The sequence below is a fragment of the Embiotoca jacksoni genome, unplaced genomic scaffold, assembly GCF_022577435.1.
Source record: "Embiotoca jacksoni isolate LCO1_2020_lvr unplaced genomic scaffold, fEmbJac1.0.p SCAF_11, whole genome shotgun sequence".
NCBI classification, from domain to species: Eukaryota; Metazoa; Chordata; class Actinopteri; family Embiotocidae; genus Embiotoca; species Embiotoca jacksoni.
In genome coordinates, this window is record NW_027185241.1 from 1,186,989 (window position 1) to 1,206,773 (window position 19,785).

Genomic DNA, 19,785 nt, shown 5'->3' on the forward strand with positions numbered 1-19,785 from the left:
CCCACTGAAAGCCGACATTTTTAGTATAAACCTAAATTGAACAGGAATATCATGAGTACGTTGTTATTTCTTATCTTCTATCGCAGGTTTTGAACAACATTTTGGACATTACAAAGGAGTCCTAATTCTTTGGGCCATTGCTGGTTTTTCTCTCAGTGTCAATGTCATGTTGATAATCTACACGGCATTTCTTTGGTATGTTATTACCTTTTGAGTTGCTTCAGTACAAGAACTCTGCTTTTAGAGGATAATATCTGAAGTGGATGATAAACATGGCTTTTTCTTTTGTTTTGTCACAGTAAAGCAAGAGGGAACGTGAGACCCAAAGAAGAGGACAGAACTTACATGTCACTGGATCGTAGAAACGTCACAGCGTCTTCAGAGTATGACGTCATCGCCCAGACTCCAAAATGAGCGTCTCTTCCAACTGAAGATGATCTTGATAGTTATCAGAAATTTAACAGAAGACATCTTGTATTGCTGATATTAAAAGGAAACCTCCTCTTTTTGTCAGTCTGCTCTTTCCTGCAATGCCTAAAATATCCACAGAGTGTCTATGAATCTGTTTTCTAGCAGTGTTGGGCACAATACTTGAACAGAAGTGTAATTTAAATAATCACTCTTCAGTGAAACCTATAAAACTAAATTTTGGTTTAAAATTAATCAGAAATTGAATAATTTATTTTTATATGATGTTTGTGGTGGCAGTAATTTTACTTTTGTCGAGGTGGGACTGATCCAGTCCTCACTTTAAGGAGTGGAACATCTATCTCTACAGTGGGTTAAATAACAACTTAATATTCATGCTGGGTCGTCTTCTTTTAAACAGTCGGCTTCATTCCTCAATGATGTATTGACTTAATTCTTTAAGGACATGAATACTTGTTTTGTCTATGTATCTGTCATTGCAATTCTGTGTTTGATCATACGCTTGTACTTTCTGTGAAAAATAAAGTTAAACAACAAAAATCTAATCTGCAGTGAATCGTGCATTTGCATTAGAGCCAAGGTGTTATCCAATTGTGCCCGAAAAACGTCCTCATGCTTGCAGGCTGAATGCTCAAGCTGACAATATTGACAAGTCACTTGCAAATACCACAAATGTATGTATTGTTAACAAAGATTCATGATTTAAACTAAGAAAGCTTACAGTTCAAAACTAAGAACACCTGAAAGTAGAATTTAGCTGCAGTTGAATTTAGCTTCTGGAAAAAAAAAAAAGTAGAAATTTCCTTTGATGGCACTTAATCTGTTTGGTCATCTGTTTTGAAAAGATGAAAACCTGACAGCGGTACTATCTGTCATTTAACGTGTGCAGAGATCATGGTGAGAAAAAAAGGCGGTGGTCCAGCTTACAGCCATTTTGGGTAAAAAGTACATTCTCACGCTTTCATTGGCTTTCATGTGTTCCTCTTTTTCAAGTCGATTTTAGAATGCTTCTTTGAAATGTGGCCTCACTTCTGAGGAACCTGACTTTCCTACAGACTGCCAAAATGTAAGTCATTATATTTTCAACATGGCACAGCTGAATATCAACATTTAACGGGAGGATAATGCAATTTATTTATGCTTTTTGATTTATTGGGATCTAAATCCATCAAATGTGCTAGAGTTCCATAACAGTAAGTGAGGTATTTTCTTGTCTACAGTTTTTACACTTTGAAGCCCTTTTTTGGGGAGAATATTGCTACTGAGTACATTAGAAAACTGAAACATATGTAAATGTCAAATAACAGCAAATTAAATGACAAAGAATGCATGTCAGCACTGCTTTTAGCATTTAACTTCCTGATCTCTGTCTTGTCATGTTTCAAATCTTGTTATATAAAAGAAGTGTGTGCTGTCATTGCTGAAATAATATTGGAGAGCTGAACATTTATTTCTACAGTGAGATCCTATGGCAACATTGGCCTTTTACCAAGTTGTTAACATCATTGGTTACTGACGTACTTTTTTTTTTTTTTTTTTCATTGTTGCTAATTCATTTTGTTGATGCATTCTTATTTTAAAAGATACTCATTTCAAAAGGAATACTCAATCTTTTATTTCCTTAATGCATTAAAAATACCTGCTGCATCACGCTGCTGTTGAGATCTGCTTAAACCACTGATACATTTTTTTATTGCGATTCAGTCGAGACTTTTGACAACACTTCAAATGATCTGTCGTGTGAATTTTATCTTTATGAAACTGTTATGTTTGCTTATATTAAGTACCAAATATATACAGATCAATTTCTTAAAATGTAACAGTTAGTATTATCTTTCAACTGCTTGAAGAAAGTAATGCACCAAACATGTAAACTGTTTCAGACTCCTTTAAACTTGACTTGACCAACGAAGATGGCGACATCTCTGACTTTCCTTCTCGTTTGCTGTCTGCTGCAGGGTGAGTTGTAGTCCACTGAACACCTGGTTTGGAAAAAAATGATTAGAAGTTAGAATAATATAATGTAGGTAAATTAAGGCATTCAAACTTTAGTATCTTGTCCGTGATAACATCCTTCAAAATAAAAGATGCCGTAATCTTCCACAATCTGTGGCCAGCCTGTAATTTAATACGTATTCATGTTTTTTTGATGTGTAAAAAGGAGAAGTCATGTTAACACTTATAAATATAGAGAACGTCAGTAGAGCGTTAAAACTACACTGTGACTGTAAAGCTATGTTTCCATCTGTTCTTTAAATATCTGTGTTTTGCGTTTCAGGTGTCCTGTGTGATGAGTTTAGGGTCACTCTGCCGCAGACTATAGAGGTTATAAGTGGATCCTGTGTGACCATCCCCTGCTCCTTTAACATAGAGAACATTCATGAAATAAACTTAAATAAGAGTTGTGAAGCAAAATGGAAAAGTGAAGATGGGAGTTTGTTTCCCAGCAATTTTGAAAACCCAGCAACATCTAAAGAAGTGACAGGAGACTTGACACAGAAAGACTGCACCACAACCTTCACCAACATGCGTCCTGATTACAGCAAAGCGTATTACTTCAGACTGGAGTGTCAGAATCCACTGAAATGGGATTTTAAAGAAACTATTGTGACTATTTCAGTCAAAGGTAGGCTTTTATATCTTCTTACAATTAATACAAATTACGTGTGTGGAGTTGCCTCGACCTTGTTTTGAATTTACTGCATTTTACAACTTATGGAAAATCTTATAAGAAATTACCGGTCATTTATTGACTGATCTCTTGCCTTCCTTCCAGATAATCCTCCCTCCCCGACTCTGCAACCCTCCACACTGACGGTGAAGGAGGGAACATCAGTCAGTCTAACTTGCTCTGCTCCGGCTCCATGTTGGCGTCATCCTCCAACTCTGACATGGACCTCCAACCTGGGTCACAGTGAGGAAACACTGCAGGAGGAACAGGACAAAACTAAAGTCAAGATCTCTGTTCTGAACTTCACTGCTTCTCACCTCCATCATGAAAAGAACATCTTCTGCACTGCTGCCTACAAGAAACAAGATGGCAGCACTGATGCACTTGTTAACACAAGTTTAAAAGCTTCCATTTCATGTGAGTTCATTTGATCTTTGCAGACATTTTAAAACTTGGACTGAAACAATCGGTGAATTAATTGATTATTCCTTTGCCAGAAAAAAAGAACTGCTTTTCTACGTGAAAAAAAAGAACTGCTTTTCCAAGTGAATGAAAATACTACATTGATATATACAATACAGAAAATTAAGTTATTTTTTCTTCACCGTACCACTGTCCATCTTTGCATTATGGACTGTTGATCTGACAAAACAGGTTATTAGAAAGAGATGTCAGCTTAGTTCATGGGAAAGTGTCATGGGCTTTACAGTTTCGACCAGGGGTGTCATTTTTTTAATCGATCTAGTAATTGCGTAAAACAGCGTAAATGCGATGTCTGCTCCGGAGGCAGAAGCGCTCGTTGCCACAGGCAGCAGCACTCGCTACTAGGGAATCTGCAGAGGAGAGCCCAGGCAGATAAACAGTGGGCTGATGTCTGAGTTTTTGGTCTTTATGTTTCTGGTTTATTGTAGAAAGACCTTAAAATAGGGTTTAACATCCAAAAACCTTCACCAATGATTTAAACATAGAGAAATATTGTCGTTATGTATGCGTTATTATGCTATGAATTTACTGGTCTGGCCCACTTCAGATGAAAGTGGGCTGAATGTAGCCCCTTAACTAAAATGAATTTGACACCCCTGGTTTAGACTAACTGATTAATAAATGAAATCATTTGACAGATTAATCAAAGCTGCAGCTACAGATTGTATTTGGTCAAAAGCAACCTCTTTGCAAATGTGTATTAGAATCAAAACTTAACTACGAAAAATGGTTTCATCCAAATTGTTATATTACTGATTTCCTTGATGTGTGATCAGCATTTCAATGGTCTTAATGAACCAGGTCATTTTGTCTGACTACTGACAAAATAGAAGATCTAAAAAGTCAAGTCAGACATGGCCTTAACGAGTTTAATGATTTATTTACCCCAAAACTCCTGATCTTTAAAATTGCAGTGTTATTAATGAGACTTGCACACCACAAAAGTTTTTCTATCAAAATATTATTTAATGTTGAACCCACAATGGGCTGTTGCAGCTTTAAACAATACAAATAAATACTTGTTAACTTTTTCAGATTCACCTAAAGACACCACAGTGTCAGTCAGTCCATCTGGTCCAGTACCAGAGAACACAAATGTGGCTCTGACATGCAGTAGTAATGCCAACCCAGCAGTAAGGAGCTACACCTGGTACACAGCTGACAGACACCAGGAGACTTACATTGGGAACGGACACGTTTTAAACATTGAAGCATCTAAAGTCAAACGTGCTTTTTTCTGCAAGGCTGAAAATGATGTTGGAGTTGGACGCTCAAACCTCAGTCAAATAGATGTTCAGTGTATGTATTCAATTTCATACTTCATCTGTTACACATAGCCTGAGTGAAAGCTAACCTTAAGAATACAAATCATTACAGCCCAGATTTCCATGCTGTACTTTTAGAATAATTGGGCAATACGAAAAAACAATACTTTATTTTTTAGATACACCATAAAAAGAATTGCCAGAATTTTTAGTCCTTAATTATTACAAGATACAGATATTAGCACCTCTGAAAGACAATGTAACATCCAATACATACCAGTAGTTTTCATATTTCGTTACTTTTTTTTCAGATTCACCTAAAGACACCACAGTGTCAGTCAGTCCATCTGGTCCAGTACCAGAGAACACAAATGTGGCTCTGACATGCAGTAGTAATGCCAACCCAGCAGTAAGGAGCTACACCTGGTACACAGCTGACAGACACCAGGAGACTTACATTGGGAACGGACACGTTTTAAACATTGAAGCATCGAAACTCAACAGTCCTTTTTTCTGCAAGGCTGAAAATGATGTTGGAGTTGGACGCTCAAACCTCAGTCAAATAGATGTTCAGTGTATGTATTCAATTTCATACTTCATCTGTTACACATAGCCTGAGTGAAAGCTAACCTTAAGAATACAAATCATTACAGCCCAGATTTCCATGCTGTACTTTTAGAATAATTGGGCAATACGAAAAAACAATACTTTATTTTTTAGATACACCATAAAAAGAATTGCCAGAATTTTTAGTCCTTAATTATTACAAGATACAGATATTAGCACCTCTGAAAGACAATGTAACATCCAATACATACCAGTAGTTTTCATATTTCGTTACTTTTTTTTCAGATTCACCTAAAGACACCACAGTGTCAGTCAGTCCATCTGGTCCAGTACCAGAGAACACAAATGTGGCTCTGACATGCAGTAGTAATGCCAACCCAGCAGTAAGGAGCTACACCTGGTACACAGCTGACAGACACCAGGAGACTTACATCGGGAACGGACACATTTTAAACATTGAAGCATCTAAAGTCAAACGTGCTTTTTTCTGCAAAGCTGAAAATGATCTTGGAGCTGGATGCTCAAACCTCAGTCAAATAGATATTCAGTGTATGTATCACCTAACTTATGAACCTCTCCAATGAAATTGAAGTTGTAAATGTAAAGGAACTCCGTCAAGGCGTCCTTAAAATATTGCGTTCAGAAGAACTGGGCAGACGGACAGTCAGACAACCTGAAAACATAATGCCCCCGGCTACGGCTATCGCTTTCATGGAGGCATATAAACACAGATTCAGACAACTGGGGTGTCATAAGTCAAACACTTAGTGGAACCCATCCCATCAACTTGCAGTATGGGGCTTTCCATACCATAGAGCTGCTTACTTGAGCTGCATACAAACAGTTGAGGGGTGGGTGGAGCCAGAGGCAGGGACCATGTGGATAATAAATTAATGCAAAAGTGTAGTTACATCTAAGTCCTTTTAAGGCTTCTGAGGATATAATTTTGATGAATAGGAATTAGTTTCTAGGGGTTAAATCAATGCCAGAAGTGGGACTTTAGAATTGCTTTAAAATTTGAATTCACTTTGATTCCTCTCTCTTTTTCCACTGCAGTTCCTCCACAGATCCTGCCCTCATCTGATTGCACAAACACTGCAGGCCAGGTCAACTGTTACTGTGAGGCTATGGGAAACCCTGCTCCCACTATAGATTGGTATTTGGATGGGCTACCTGTCAATCAATCTGGCATGTTTGCAATCAGCAGTGAGACTCTAAACGATACATGTCTGAGGAGCAACATCACGGTGACACAACCACAGGGGAGAGATCTTTCCACCTTGCTCTGCCGGAGCATCAACTCTCTGGGATCTGCCAGTCAGAAATTTTGTGTCACCAGCCTTCACAGCTCAGCAGAAAGTCAAGGTCTGTCTTATCTGTACCTGTAAATATTATTACACTTTGGGGTGGAGACCATGAATTTTCATGGTGGGGATTTTTTTTTTTAAAACAACTGTTACACTACCTCACAACGTTTCTTACGTTACCTCACGCTCACAATAACTTTTGTTGGATCAGTGCGGTTATAATATACTGCCGGTTGCATTTAATATGCAAATACGTAACAACTCACCAAGCTGAACTCTCTTCAAAGGATATCCATTTTTTTAATCAAGAAAATCACCTGTCTGAATTTGATCTTTATCTTCCATTTTTCCAATCTCAGTTACATAGATATTCTAGGTATGTATCACGTTTCTAAAAGTTTATGTTCTGTAAAGTATTATTCGGCCCATTTTCGTGATGAGATTTATTAGTTCTGTGTTTCAGATAATCATTATTGACCCACTGACAGCCGACATTTTTAGTATAAACCTAAATTGAACAGGAATATCATGAGTACGTTGTTATTTCTTATCTTCTATCGCAGGTTTTGAACAACATTTTGGACATTGCAAAGGAGTCCTAATTCCTTGGGCCATTGCTGGTTTTTCTCTCAGTGTCAATGTCATGTTGATAATCTACACGGCATTTCTTTGGTATGTTATTACCTTTTGAGTAGCTTCAGTACAAGAATTCTGCTTTTAGAGGATAATATCTGAAGTGGATGATAAACATGGCTTTTTCTTTTGTTTTGTCACAGTAAAGCAAGAGGGAACGTGAGACCCAAAGAAGAGGACAGAACTTACATGTCACTGGACCGTAGAAACGTCATAGCGTCTTCAGAGTACGACGTCATCGCCCAGACTCCAAAATGAGCGTCTCTTCCAACTGAAGATGATCTTGATAGTTATCAGAAATTTAACAGAAGACATCTTGTATTGCTGATATTAAAGCGAAACCTCCTCTTTTTGTCAGTCTGCTCTTTCCTGCAATGCCTAAAATATCCACAGAGTCTCTTTGAATCTGTTTTCTAGCAGAGTGTTGGGCACAATACTTGAACAGAAGTGTAATTTAAATAATCACTCTTCAGTGAAACCTATAAAACTAAATTTTGGTTTAAAATTAATCAGAAATTGAATAATTTATTTTTATATGATGTTTGTGGTGGCAGTAATTTTACTTTTGTCGAGGTGGGACTGATCCAGTCCTCACTTTAAGGAGTGGAACATCTATCTCTACAGGGGGTTAAATAACAACTTAATATTCATGCTGGGTCGTCTTTTTTTAAACAGTCGGCTTCATTCCTCAATGATGTATTGACTTAATTCTTTAAGGACATGAATACTTGTTTTGTCTATGTATCTGTCATTGCAATTCTGTGTTTGATCATACGCTTGTACTTTCTGTGAAAAATCAAATTAAACAACAAAAATCTAATCTGCAGTGAATCATGCATTTGCATTAGAGCCAAGGTGTTATCCAAGTGTGCCCGAAAAACGTCCTCATGCTTGCAGGCTGAATGCGCACGCTGACAATATTGCCAAGTCACTTGCAAATACCACAAATGTATGTATTGTTAACAAAGATTCATGATTAAAACTAAGAAAGCTTACAGTTCAAAACTAATAACACCTGAAAGTAGAATTTAGCTGCAGTTGAATTTAGCTTCTGGAAAAAAAAAAAGTAGAAATTTCCTTTGATGGCACTTAATCTGTTTGGTCATCTGTTTTGAAAAGATGAAAATCTGACAGCGGTACTATCTGTCATTTACCCTGTGCAGAGATCATGGTGAGAAAAAAAGGCTGTGGTCCAGCTTAAAGCCATTTTGGGTAAAAAGTACATTCTCACGCTTTCATTGGCTTTCATGTGTTCCTCTTTTTCAAGTCGATTATTGAATGCTTCTTTGAAATGTGGCCTCACTTCTGAGGAACCTGACTTTCCTACAGACTGCCAAAATGTAAGTCATTATATTTTCAATATGGCACAACTGAATATCAACATTTAACGGGAGGATAATGCAATTTATTTATGCTTTTTGATTTATTGGGATTTAAATCCATCAAATGTGCTAGAGTTCCATAACAGTAAGTGAGGTATTTTCTTGTCTGCAGTTTTTACACTTTGAAGCCCTTTGTTGGGGAGAATATTGTTACTGAGTACATTAGAAAACTGAAACATATGTAAATGTCAAATAACAGCAAATTAAATGACAAAGAATGCGTGTCAGCACTGCTTTTAGCATTTAACTTCCTGATCTCTGTCTTGTCATGTTTCAAATCTTGATTTATAAAAGAAGTGTGTGCTGTCATTGCTGAAATAATATTGGAGAGCTGAACATTTATTTCTACAGTGAGATCCTATGGCAACATTGGCCTTTTACCATGTTGTTAACATCATTGGTTACTGACGTACTCTTAAATGTTTTACATTGGTGCTAATTCATTTTGTTGATGCATTCTTATTTTAAAAGATACTCATTTCAAAAGGAATACTCAATCTTTTATTTCCTTAATGTATTAAAAATACCTGCTGCATCACGCTGCTGTTGAGATCTGCTTAAACCACTGATACATTTTTTTATTGCGATTCAGTCGAGACTTTTGACAACACTTCAAATGATCTGTCATGTGAATTTTATCTTTTTGAAACTGTTTTGTTTGCTTATATTAAGTACCAAATATATACAGATCAATTTCTTAAAATGTAACAGTTAGTATTGTCTTTTAACTGCTTGAAGAAAGTAATGCACCAAATATGTAAACTGTTTCAGACTCCTTTAAACTTGACTTGACCAACGAAGATGGCGACATCTCTGACTTTCCTTCTCGTTTGCTGTCTGCTGCAGGGTGAGTTGTAGTCCACTGAACACCTGGTTTGGAAAAAAATGATTAGAAGTTAGAATAATATAATGTAGGTAAATTAAGGCATTCAAACTTTAGTATCTTGTCCGTGATAACATCCTTCAAAATAAAAGATGCCGTAATCTTCCACAATCTGTGGCCAGCCTGTAATTTAATACGTATTCATGTTTTTTTGATGTGTAAAAAGGAGAAGTCATGTTAACACTTATAAATGTAGAGAACATCAGTAGAGCATTAAAACTACACCGTGACTGTAAAGCTATGTTTCCTTCTGTTCTTTAAATATCTGTGTTTTGCGTTTCAGGTGTCCTGTGTGATGAGTTTGGGGCCACTCTGCCGCAGATTATAGAGGTTATAAGTGGATCCTGTGTGACCATCCCCTGCTCCTTTAACATACAGAAAATGCTTGAAAGAAACTTACATAACGGTTGTGAAGCAAAATGGAAAAGTAAAGATGGGAGTTTCTTTCCCAGCAATTCTGAAGACCCAGCAACAACTAAAGAAGTGACAGGAAACTTGACAAAGAAAGACTGCACCACAACCTTCACCAACATGCGTCCTGATTACAGCAAAGAATATTCCTTCAGACTGGAGTGTCAGAATGATCTGAAATGGACTTTTGCAGAAACTAGTGTGACTATTTCAGTCAAAGGTAGGCTTTTATATCTTCTTACAATTAATACAAATTACGTGTGTGGAGTTGCCTCGACCTTGTTTTGAATTTACTGCATTTTACAACTTATGAAAAATCTTACAAGAAATTACCGGTCATTTATTGACTGATCTCTTGCCTTCCTTCCAGATAATCCTCCCTTCCCGACTCTGCAACCCTCCACACTGACGGTGATGGAGGGAACATCAGTCAGTCTAACTTGCTCTGCTCCGGCTCCATGTTGGCGTCATCCTCCAACTCTGACATGGACCTCCAACCTGGGTCACAGTGAGGAAACACTGCAGGAGGAACAGGACAAAACTAAAGTCAAGATCTCTGTTCTGAACTTCACTGCTTCTCACCTCCATCATGAAAAGAACATCTTCTGCACTGCTGCCTACAAGAAACAAGATGGCAGCACTGATGCACTTGTTAACACAAGTTTAAAAGCTTCCATTTCATGTGAGTTCATTTGATCTTTGCAGACATTTTAAAACTTGGACTGAAACAATCGGTGAATTAATTGATTATTCCTTTGCCAGAAAAAAAGAACTGCTTTTCTACGTGAAAAAAAAGAACTGCTTTTCCAAGTGAATGAAAATACTACATTGATATATACAATACAGAAAATTAAGTTATTTTTTCTTCACCGTACCACTGTCCATCTTTGCATTATGGACTGTTGATCTGACAAAACAGGTTATTAGAAAGAGATGTCAGCTTAGTTCATGGGAAAGAGTCATGGGCTTTACAGTTTCGACTAGGGGTGTCAAACATGTGGACCGCGGGCCGGATCCAGCCCGCCAGGGGGTCCGGCTCGGCCCGCCGGATGACTTTGCTAAGTGTGAAAATTACAGAAAGACATAGATTGCATTTCTTTGAGAATATGGAGGTTTATCAGTACAAACATTTTGTAATTTTTTTAATCGATTTAGTAATTGCGTAAAACAGCGTAAATGCGATGTCTGCTTCCGAGGCAGAAGCGTTCATTGCCACAGGCAGCAGCGCTCGCTGCTCGGGAATCTGCAGAGGAGAGCCCAGGCAGATAAACAGTGGGCTGATGTCTGAGTTTTTGGTCTTTATGTTTCTGGTTTATTGTAGAAAGACCTTAAAATAGGGTTTAACATCCAAAAACCTTCACCAATCATTTAAACATCGAGAAATATTGTTGTTATGTATGCGTTATTATGCTATGAATTTACTGGTCTGGCCCACTTGAGATGAAAGTGGGCAGTATGTCGCCCCTTAACTAAAATGAGTTTGACACCCCTGTTTTAGACTAACTGATTAATAAATGAAATCATTTGACAGATTAATCAAAGCTGCAGCTACAGATTGTATTTGGTCAAAAGCAACCTCTTTGCAAATGTGCATTAGAATCAAAACTTAACTACGAAAAATGGTTTCATCCAAATTGTTATATTACTGATTTCCTTGATGTGTGATCAGCATTTCAATGGTCTAAATGAACCAGGTCATTCTGTCTTACTACTGACAAAATAGAAGATCTAAAAAGTCAAGTCATACATGGCCTTAACGAGTTTAATGATTTATTTACCCCAAAACTCCTGATCTTTAAAATTGCAGTGTTATTAATGAGACTTGCACACCACAAAAGTGTTTCTATCAAAAGATTATTTAATGTTGAACCCACAATGGGCTGTTTGCAGCTTTAAACAATGCAAATAAATAATTGTTAACTTTTTCAGATTCACCTAAAGACACCACAGTGTCAGTCAGTCCATCTGGTCCAGTACCAGAGAACACAAATGTGGCTCTGACATGCAGTAGTAATGCCAACCCAGCAGTAAGGAGCTACACCTGGTACACAGCTGACAGACACCAGGAGACTTACATCGGGAACGGACACGTTTTAAACATTGAAGCATCTAAAGTCAGCAGTCCTTTTTTCTGCAAGGCTGAAAATGATGTTGGAGTTGGACGCTCAAACCTCAGTCAAATAGATGTTCAGTGTATGTATTCAATTTCATACTTCATCTGTTTCACATAGCCTGAGTGAAAGCTAACCTTAAGAATACAAATCATTAGAGCCCAGATTTCCATGCTGGACTTTTAGAATAACACAACAAAACAATGCTTTTATTTCAGATGACCTATCAAAAAAGAAATTCTGCATTTTCAGTGTGTAATTATTACAAGATACAGATAATATGACCTCTGACAGACAATGCAACATCCAATACATACCAGTAGTTTTCACATTTCGTTACTTGCATTTCAGATTCACCTAAAGACACCACAGTGTCAGTCAGTCCATCTGGTCCAGTACCAGAGAACACAAATGTGTCTCTGACATGCAGTAGTAATGCCAACCCAGCAGTAAGGAGCTACACCTGGTACACAGCTGACAGACACCAGGAGACTTACATCGGGAACGGACACGTTTTAAACATTGAAGCATCTAAAGTCAACAGTCCTTTTTTCTGCAAGGTTGAAAATGATGTTGGAGTTGGACGCTCCATTCTCAGTTACATAGATATTCTAGGTATGTATCACGTTTCTAAAAGTTTATGTTCATTAAAGTGCTATTCGGCTCATTTTCGTGATGAGATTTACTAGTTCTGTGTTTCAGATAATCATTATTGACCCACTGAAAGCCGACATTTTTAGTGTAAACCTAAATTGAACAGGAATATCATGAGTACGTTGTTATTTCTTATCTTCTATCGCAGGTTTTGAACAACATTTTGGACATTGCAAAGGAGTCTTAATTCCTTGGGCCATTGCTGGTTTTTCTCTCAGTGTCAATGTCATGTTGATAATCTACACGGCATTTCTTTGGTATGTTATTACCTTTTGAGTTGCTTCAGTACTAGAACTCTGCTTTTAGAGGATAATATCTGAAGTGGATGATAAACATGGCTTTTTCTTTTGTTTTGTCACAGTAAAGCAAGAGGGAACGTGAGACCCAAAGAAGAGGACAGAACTTACATGTCACTGGATCGTAGAAACGTCACAGCGTCATCAGAGTATGACGTCATCGCCCAGACTCCAAAATGAGCGTCTCTTCCAACTGAAGATGATCTTGATAGTTATCAGAAATTTAACAGAAGACATCTTGTATTGCTGATATTAAAAGGAAACCTCCTCTTTTTGTCAGTCTGCTCTTTCCTGCAATGCCTAAAATATCCACAGAGTGTCTATGAATCTGTTTTCTAGCAGTGTTGGGCACAATACTTGAACAGAAGTGTAATTTAAATAATCACTCTTCAGTGAAACCTATAAAACTAAATTTTGGTTTAAAATTAATCAGAAATTGAATAATTTATTTTTATATGATGTTTGTGGTGGCAGTAATTTTACTTTTGTCGAGGTGGGACTGATCCAGTCCTCACTTTAAGGAGTGGAACATCTATCTCTACAGTGGGTTAAATAACAACTTAATATTCATGCTGGGTCGTCTTCTTTTAAACAGTCGGCTTCATTCCTCAATGATGTATTGACTTAATTCTTTAAGGACATGAATACTTGTTTTGTCTATGTATCTGTAATTGCAATTCTGTGTTTGATCATACGCTTGTACTTTCTGTGAAAAATAAAATTAAACAACAAAAATCTAATCTACAGTGAATCGTGCATTTGCATTAGAGCCAAGGTGTTATCCAATTGTGCCCGAAAAACGTCCTCATGCTTGCAGGCTGAATGCTCAAGCTGACAATATTGCCAAGTCACTTGCAAATACCACAAATGTATGTATTGTTAACAAAGATTCATGATTTAAACTAAGAAAGCTTACAGTTCAAAACTAAGAACACCTGAAAGTAGAATTTAGCTGCAGTTGAATTTAGCTTCTGGAAAAAAAAAAAAGTAGAAATTTCCTTTGATGGCACTTAATCTGTTTGGTCATCTGTTTTGAAAAGATGAAAATCTGACAGCGGTACTATCTGTCATTTAACGTGTGCAGAGATCATGGTGAGAAAAAAAGGCGGTGGTCCAGCTTACAGCCATTTTGGGTAAAAAGTACATTCTCACGCTTTCATTGGCTTTCATGTGTTCCTCTTTTTCAAGTCGATTTTAGAATGCTTCTTTGAAATGTGGCCTCACTTCTGAGGAACCTGACTTTCCTACAGACTGCCAAAATGTAAGTCATTATATTTTCAACATGGCACAGCTGAATATCAACATTTAACGGGAGGATAATGCAATTTATTTATGCTTTTTGATTTATTGGGATCTAAATCCATCAAATGTGCTAGAGTTCCATAACAGTAAGTGAGGTATTTACTTGTCTACAGTTTTTACACTTTGAAGCCCTTTTTTGGGGAGAATATTGCTACTGAGTACATTAGAAAACTGAAACATATGTAAATGTCAAATAACAGCAAATTAAATTACAAAGAATGCATGTCAGCACTGCTTTTAGCATTTAACTTCCTGATCTCTGTCTTGTCATGTTTCAAATCTTGTTATATAAAAGAAGTGTGTGCTGTCATTGCTGAAATAATATTGGAGAGCTGAACATTTATTTCTACAGTGAGATTCTATAGCAACATTGGCCTTTTACCAAGTTGTTAACATCATTGGTTACTGACGTACTCTTAAATGTTTTACATTGGTGCTAATTCATTTTGTTGATGCATTCTTATTTTAAAAGATACTCATTTCAAAAGGAATACTCAATCTTTTATTTCCTTAATGTATTAAAAATACCTGATGCATCACGCTGCTGTTGAGATCTGCTTAAACCACTGATACATTTTTTTATTGTGATTCAGTCGAGACTTTTGACAACACTTCAAATGATCTGTCGTGTGAATTTTATCTTTATGAAACTATTATGTTTGCTTATATTAAGTACCAAATATATACAGATCAATTTCTAAAAATGTAACCGTTAGTACTGTCTTTCAACTGCTTGAAGAAAGTAATGCACCAAACATGCAAACTGTTTCAGACTCCTTTAAACTTGACTTGACCAACGAAGATGGCGACATCTCTGACTTTCCTTCTCATTTGCTGTCTGCTGCAGGGTGAGTTGTAGTCCACTGAACACCTGGTTTGGAAAAAAATGATTAGAAGTTAGAATAATATAATGTAGGTAAATTAAGGCATTCAAACTTTAGTATCTTGTCCGTGATAACATCCTTCAAAATGAAAGATGCCGTAATCTTCCACAATCTGTGGCCAGCCTGTAATTTAATACGTATTAATGTTTTTTTGATGTGTAAAAAGGAGAAGTCATGTTAACACTTATAAATGTAGAGAACGTCAGTAGAGCATTAAAACTACACCGTGACTGTAAAGCTATGTTTCCATCTGTTCTTTAAATATCTGTGTTTTGCGTTTCAGGTGTCCTGTGTGATGAGTTTAGGGTCACTCTGCCGCAGACTATAGAGGTTATAAGTGGATCCTGTGTGACCATCCCCTGCTCCTTTAACATAGAGAAACATCATGAAAGAAACTTAAATAACCATTGCGAAGCAAAATGGAAAAGTGAATATTGGAGTGACTTTCCCAGCAATTTTGAAAACCTAGCAACAACTAAAGAAGTGACAGGAGACTTGACAAAGAAAGACTGCACCACAACCTTCACCAACATGCGTCCTGATTACAGCAAACGATATTACTTAAAACTGGTGTGTCCAAATGATCTGAAATGGGATTTTAAAGAAACTATTGTGACTATTTTAGTCAAAGGTAGGATTTTATATCTTTTTACAATTAATACAAATTATGTGTGGGGAGTTGCCTCGACCTTGTTTTGAATTTACTGCATTTTACAACTTATGAAAAATCTTATGAGAAATTACCGGTCATTTATTGACTGATCTCTTGCCTTCCTTCCAGATAATCCTCCCTCCCCGACTCTGCAACCCTCCGAACTGACGGTGATGGAGGGAACATCAGTCAGTCTAACTTGCTCTGCTCCGGCTCCATGTTGGCGTCATCCTCCAACTCTGACATGGACCTCCAATCTGGGTCACAGTGAGGAAACACTGCAGGAGGAACAGGACAAAACTAAAGTCAAGATCTCTGTTCTGAACTTCACTGCTTCTCACCTCCATCATGAAAAGAACATCTTCTGCACTGCTGCCTACAAGAAACAAGATGGCAGCACTGATGCACTTGTTAACACAAGTTTAAAAGCTTCCATTTCATGTGAGTTCATTTGATCTTTGCAGACATTTTAAAACTTGGACTGAAACAATCGGTGAATTAATTGATTATTCCTTTGCCAGAAAAAAAGAACTGCTTTTCTACGTGAAAAAAAGAACTGCTTTTCTCAGTGAATGAAAATAATACATTGATATATATACTAAACAGAAAATTAAGTTATTTTTTCTTCACCGTATCACTGTACATCTTTGCATTATGGACTGTTGATCTGACAAAACAGGTTATTAGAAAGAGATGTCAGCTTAGTTCATGGGAAAGTGTAATGGGCTTTACAGTTTAGACCAGGGGTGTCAAACATACGGCCCGCGGGCCGGATCCGGCCCGCCAGGGGGTCCGGCTCGGCCCGCCAGGGGGTCTGGCTCAGCCCGCCGGATGACTTTGCTAAGTGTGAAAATTACAGAAAGACATAGATTGTATTTCTACGAGAATATGGAGGTTTATGAGTACAAACATTTTGTAATTTTTTTAATCGATCTAGTAATTGCGTAAAACAGCGTAAATGCAATGTCTGCTTCCGAGGCAGAAGCGTTCATTGCCACAGGCAGCAGCGCTCGCTGCCAGGGAATCTGCAGAGGAGAGCCCAGGCAGATAAACAGTGGGCTGATGTCTGAGTTTTTGGTCTTTATATTTCTGGTTTATTGTAGAAAGACCTTAAAATAGGGTTTAACATCCAAAAACCTTCACCAATCATTTAAACATCGAGAAATATTGTCGTTATGTATGCGTTATTATGCTATGAATTTACTGGTCTGGCCCACTTGCGATGAAAGTGGGCAGTATGTAGCCCCTTAACTAAAATGAGTTTGACACCCCTGGTTTAGACTAACTGATTAATAAATGAAATCATTTGACAGATTAATCAAAGCTGCAGCTACAGATTGTATTTGGTCAAAAGCAACCTCTTTGCAAATGTGCATTAGAATCAAAACTTAACTACGAAAAATGGTTTCATCCAAATTGTTATATTACTGATTTCCTTGATGTGTGATCAGCATTTCAATGGTCTAAATGAACCAGGTCATTCTGTCTGACTACTGACAAAATAGAAGATCTAAAAAGTCAAGTCATACATGGCCTTAACGAGTTTAATGATTTATTTACCCCAAAACTCCTGATCTTTAAAATTGCAGTGTTATTAATGAGACTTGCACACCACAAAAGTGTTTCTATCAAAAGATTATTTAATGTTGAACCCACAATGGGCTGTTGCAGCTTTAAACAATGAAAATAAATAATTGTTAACTTTTACAGATTCACCTAAAGACACCACAGTGTCAGTCAGTCCATCTGGTCCAGTACCAGAGAACACAAATGTAGCTCTGACATGCAGTAGTAATGCCAACCCAGCAGTAAGGAACTACACCTGGTACACAGCTGACAGACACCAGGAGACTTACATCGGGAACGGACACGTTTTAAACATTGAAGCATCTAAAGTCAACAGTCCTTTTTTCTGCAAGGCTGAAAATGATGTTGGAGTTGGACGCTCAAACCTCAGTCAAATAGATGTTCAGTGTATGTATTCAATTTCATACTTCATCTGTTTCACATAGCCTGAGTGAAGGCTAACCTTAAGAATACAAATCATTAGAGCCCAGATTTCCATGCTGGACTTTTAGAATAATACAACAAAACAATGCTTTTATTTCAGATGACCTATCAAAAAAGAAATTCTGCATTTTCAGTGTGTAATTATTACAAGATACAGATATTATGACCTCTGACAGACAATGCAACATCCAATACATACCAGTAGTTTTCATATTTCGTTACTTGTATTTCAGATTCACCTATAGACACCACAGTGTCAGTCAGTCCATCTGGTCCAGTACCAGAGAACACAAATGTGTCTCTGACATGCAGTAGTAGTGCCAACCCAGCAGTAAGGAGCTACACCTGGTACACAGCTGACAGACACCAGGAGACTTACATCGGGAACGGACACGTTTTAAACATTGAAGCATCTAAAGTCAACAGTCCTTTTTTCTGCAAGGTTGAAAATGATGTTGGAGTTGGACGCTCCATTCTCAGTTACATAGATATTCTAGGTATGTATCACGTTTCTAAAAGTTTATGTTCATTAAAGTATTATTCGGCTCATTTTCGTGATGAGATTTACTAGTTCTGTGTTTCAGATAATCATTATTGACCCACTGAAAGCCGACATTTTTAGTATAAACCTAAATTGAACAGGAATATCATGAGTACGTTGTTATTTCTTATCTTCTATCGCAGGTTTTGAACAACATTTTGGACATTGCAAAGGAGTCCTAATTCCTTGGGCCATTGCTGGTTTTTCTCTCAGTGTCAATGTCATGTTGATAATCTACACGGCATTTCTTTGGTATGTTATTACCTTTTGAGTAGCTTCAGTACAAGAATTCTGCTTTTAGAGGAAAATATCTGAAGTGGATGATAAACATGGATTTTTCTTTTGTTTTGTCACAGTAAAGCAAGAGGGAACGTGAGACCCAAAGAAGAGGACAGAACTTACATGTCACTGGATCGTAGAAACGTCACAGCGTCTTCAGAGTATGACGTCATCGCCCAGACTCCAAAATGAGCGTCTCTTCCAACTGAAGATGATCTTGATAGTTATCAGAAATTTAACAGAAGACATCTTGTAATGCTGATATTAAAGCGAAACCTCCTCTTTTTGTCAGTCTGCTCTTTCCTGCAATGCCTAAAATATCCACAGAGTGTCTATGAATCTGTTTTCTAGCAGAGTGTTGGGCACAATACTTGAACATAAGTGTAATTTACATAATCACTCTTCAGTGAAACCTATAAAACTAAATTTTGATTTAAAATTAATCAGAAATTGAATAATTTATCTTCATCAGAAATTGAATAATTAATTTTTATACGATGTTTGTGGTGGCAGTAATTTTACTTTTGTCGAGGTGGGACTGATCCAGTCCTCACTTTAAGGAGTGGAACATCTATCTCTATAGGGGGTTAAATAACAACTTAATATTCATGCTGGGTCGTCTTCTTTTAAACAGTCGGCTTCATTCCTCAATGATGTATTGACTTAATTCTTTAAGGACATGAATACTTGTTTTGTCTATGTATCTGTCATTGCAATTCTGTGTTTGATCATACGCTTGTACTTTCTGTGAAAAATAAAATTAAACAACAAAAATCTAATCTACAGTGAATCGTGCATTTGCATTAGAGCCAAGGTGTTATCCAATTGTGCCCGAAAAACGTCCTCATGCTTGCAGGCTGAATGCTCAAGCTGACAATATTGCCAAGTCACTTGCAAATACCACAAATGTATGTATTGTTAACAAAGATTCATGATTTAAACTAAGAAAGCTTACAGTTCAAAACTAATAACACCTGAAAGTAGAATTTAGCTGCAGTTGAATTTAGCTTCTGGAAAAAAAAAAA

General features: G+C 37.2%; 2 protein-coding genes and 1 long non-coding RNA gene across 4 annotated transcripts; all 3 read left to right on the forward strand.

Annotated features, from left to right (window-relative positions):
• The first annotated feature begins 4,812 nt into the window (after positions 1-4,812).
• LOC138193402 (uncharacterized) lies at positions 4,813-6,727 on the forward strand. 2 transcript variants are annotated; one of them, XR_011177862.1, is made up of 3 exons: positions 4,813-4,882; positions 5,160-5,423; positions 6,472-6,727. It is a non-coding gene; the product is annotated as an uncharacterized lncRNA (long non-coding RNA). The 2 variants fall into 2 exon arrangements; XR_011177861.1 differs by lacking the exon at positions 6,472-6,727 and adding an exon at positions 5,701-5,957.
• A 2,811-nt stretch (positions 6,728-9,538) lies between these two features.
• Positions 9,539-13,812, forward strand: LOC138191434 (B-cell receptor CD22-like). Its single transcript, XM_069138259.1, has 7 exons — positions 9,539-9,584; positions 9,904-10,251; positions 10,402-10,713; positions 11,961-12,224; positions 12,494-12,757; positions 12,945-13,053; positions 13,158-13,812. The coding sequence occupies exons 1-7, from the start codon at positions 9,539-9,541 to the stop codon at positions 13,270-13,272; spliced, it is 1,458 nt and encodes a 485-aa protein (XP_068994360.1). The 3' UTR covers positions 13,273-13,812.
• Positions 13,813-15,196: 1,384 nt separating this feature from the next.
• LOC138191441 (B-cell receptor CD22-like) lies at positions 15,197-19,520 on the forward strand. Its single transcript, XM_069138272.1, has 7 exons — positions 15,197-15,242; positions 15,562-15,909; positions 16,060-16,371; positions 17,641-17,904; positions 18,174-18,437; positions 18,625-18,733; positions 18,838-19,520. The coding sequence occupies exons 1-7, from the start codon at positions 15,197-15,199 to the stop codon at positions 18,950-18,952; spliced, it is 1,458 nt and encodes a 485-aa protein (XP_068994373.1). The 3' UTR covers positions 18,953-19,520.
• The last annotated feature ends 265 nt before the right edge of the window (positions 19,521-19,785 follow it).

What these genes read in the sequence shown, in the direction of transcription:
- LOC138191434 (XM_069138259.1), top strand. Translation starts at nt 9,539, where the DNA reads ATGGCGACATCTCTGACTTTCCTTCTCGTTTGCTGTCTGCTGCAGG. An exon ending in CGTTTGCTGTCTGCTGCAGG is followed by an intron (nt 9,585 to 9,903) that starts GTGAGTTGTAGT and finishes TTTGCGTTTCAG; the next exon opens with GTGTCCTGTGTGATGAGTTT. An exon ending in TGTGACTATTTCAGTCAAAG is followed by an intron (nt 10,252 to 10,401) that starts GTAGGCTTTTAT and finishes CCTTCCTTCCAG; the next exon opens with ATAATCCTCCCTTCCCGACT.
- LOC138191441 (XM_069138272.1), top strand. Translation starts at nt 15,197, where the DNA reads ATGGCGACATCTCTGACTTTCCTTCTCATTTGCTGTCTGCTGCAGG. An exon ending in CAGTTACATAGATATTCTAG is followed by an intron (nt 18,438 to 18,624) that starts GTATGTATCACG and finishes CTTCTATCGCAG; the next exon opens with GTTTTGAACAACATTTTGGA. An exon ending in ATCTACACGGCATTTCTTTG is followed by an intron (nt 18,734 to 18,837) that starts GTATGTTATTAC and finishes GTTTTGTCACAG; the next exon opens with TAAAGCAAGAGGGAACGTGA.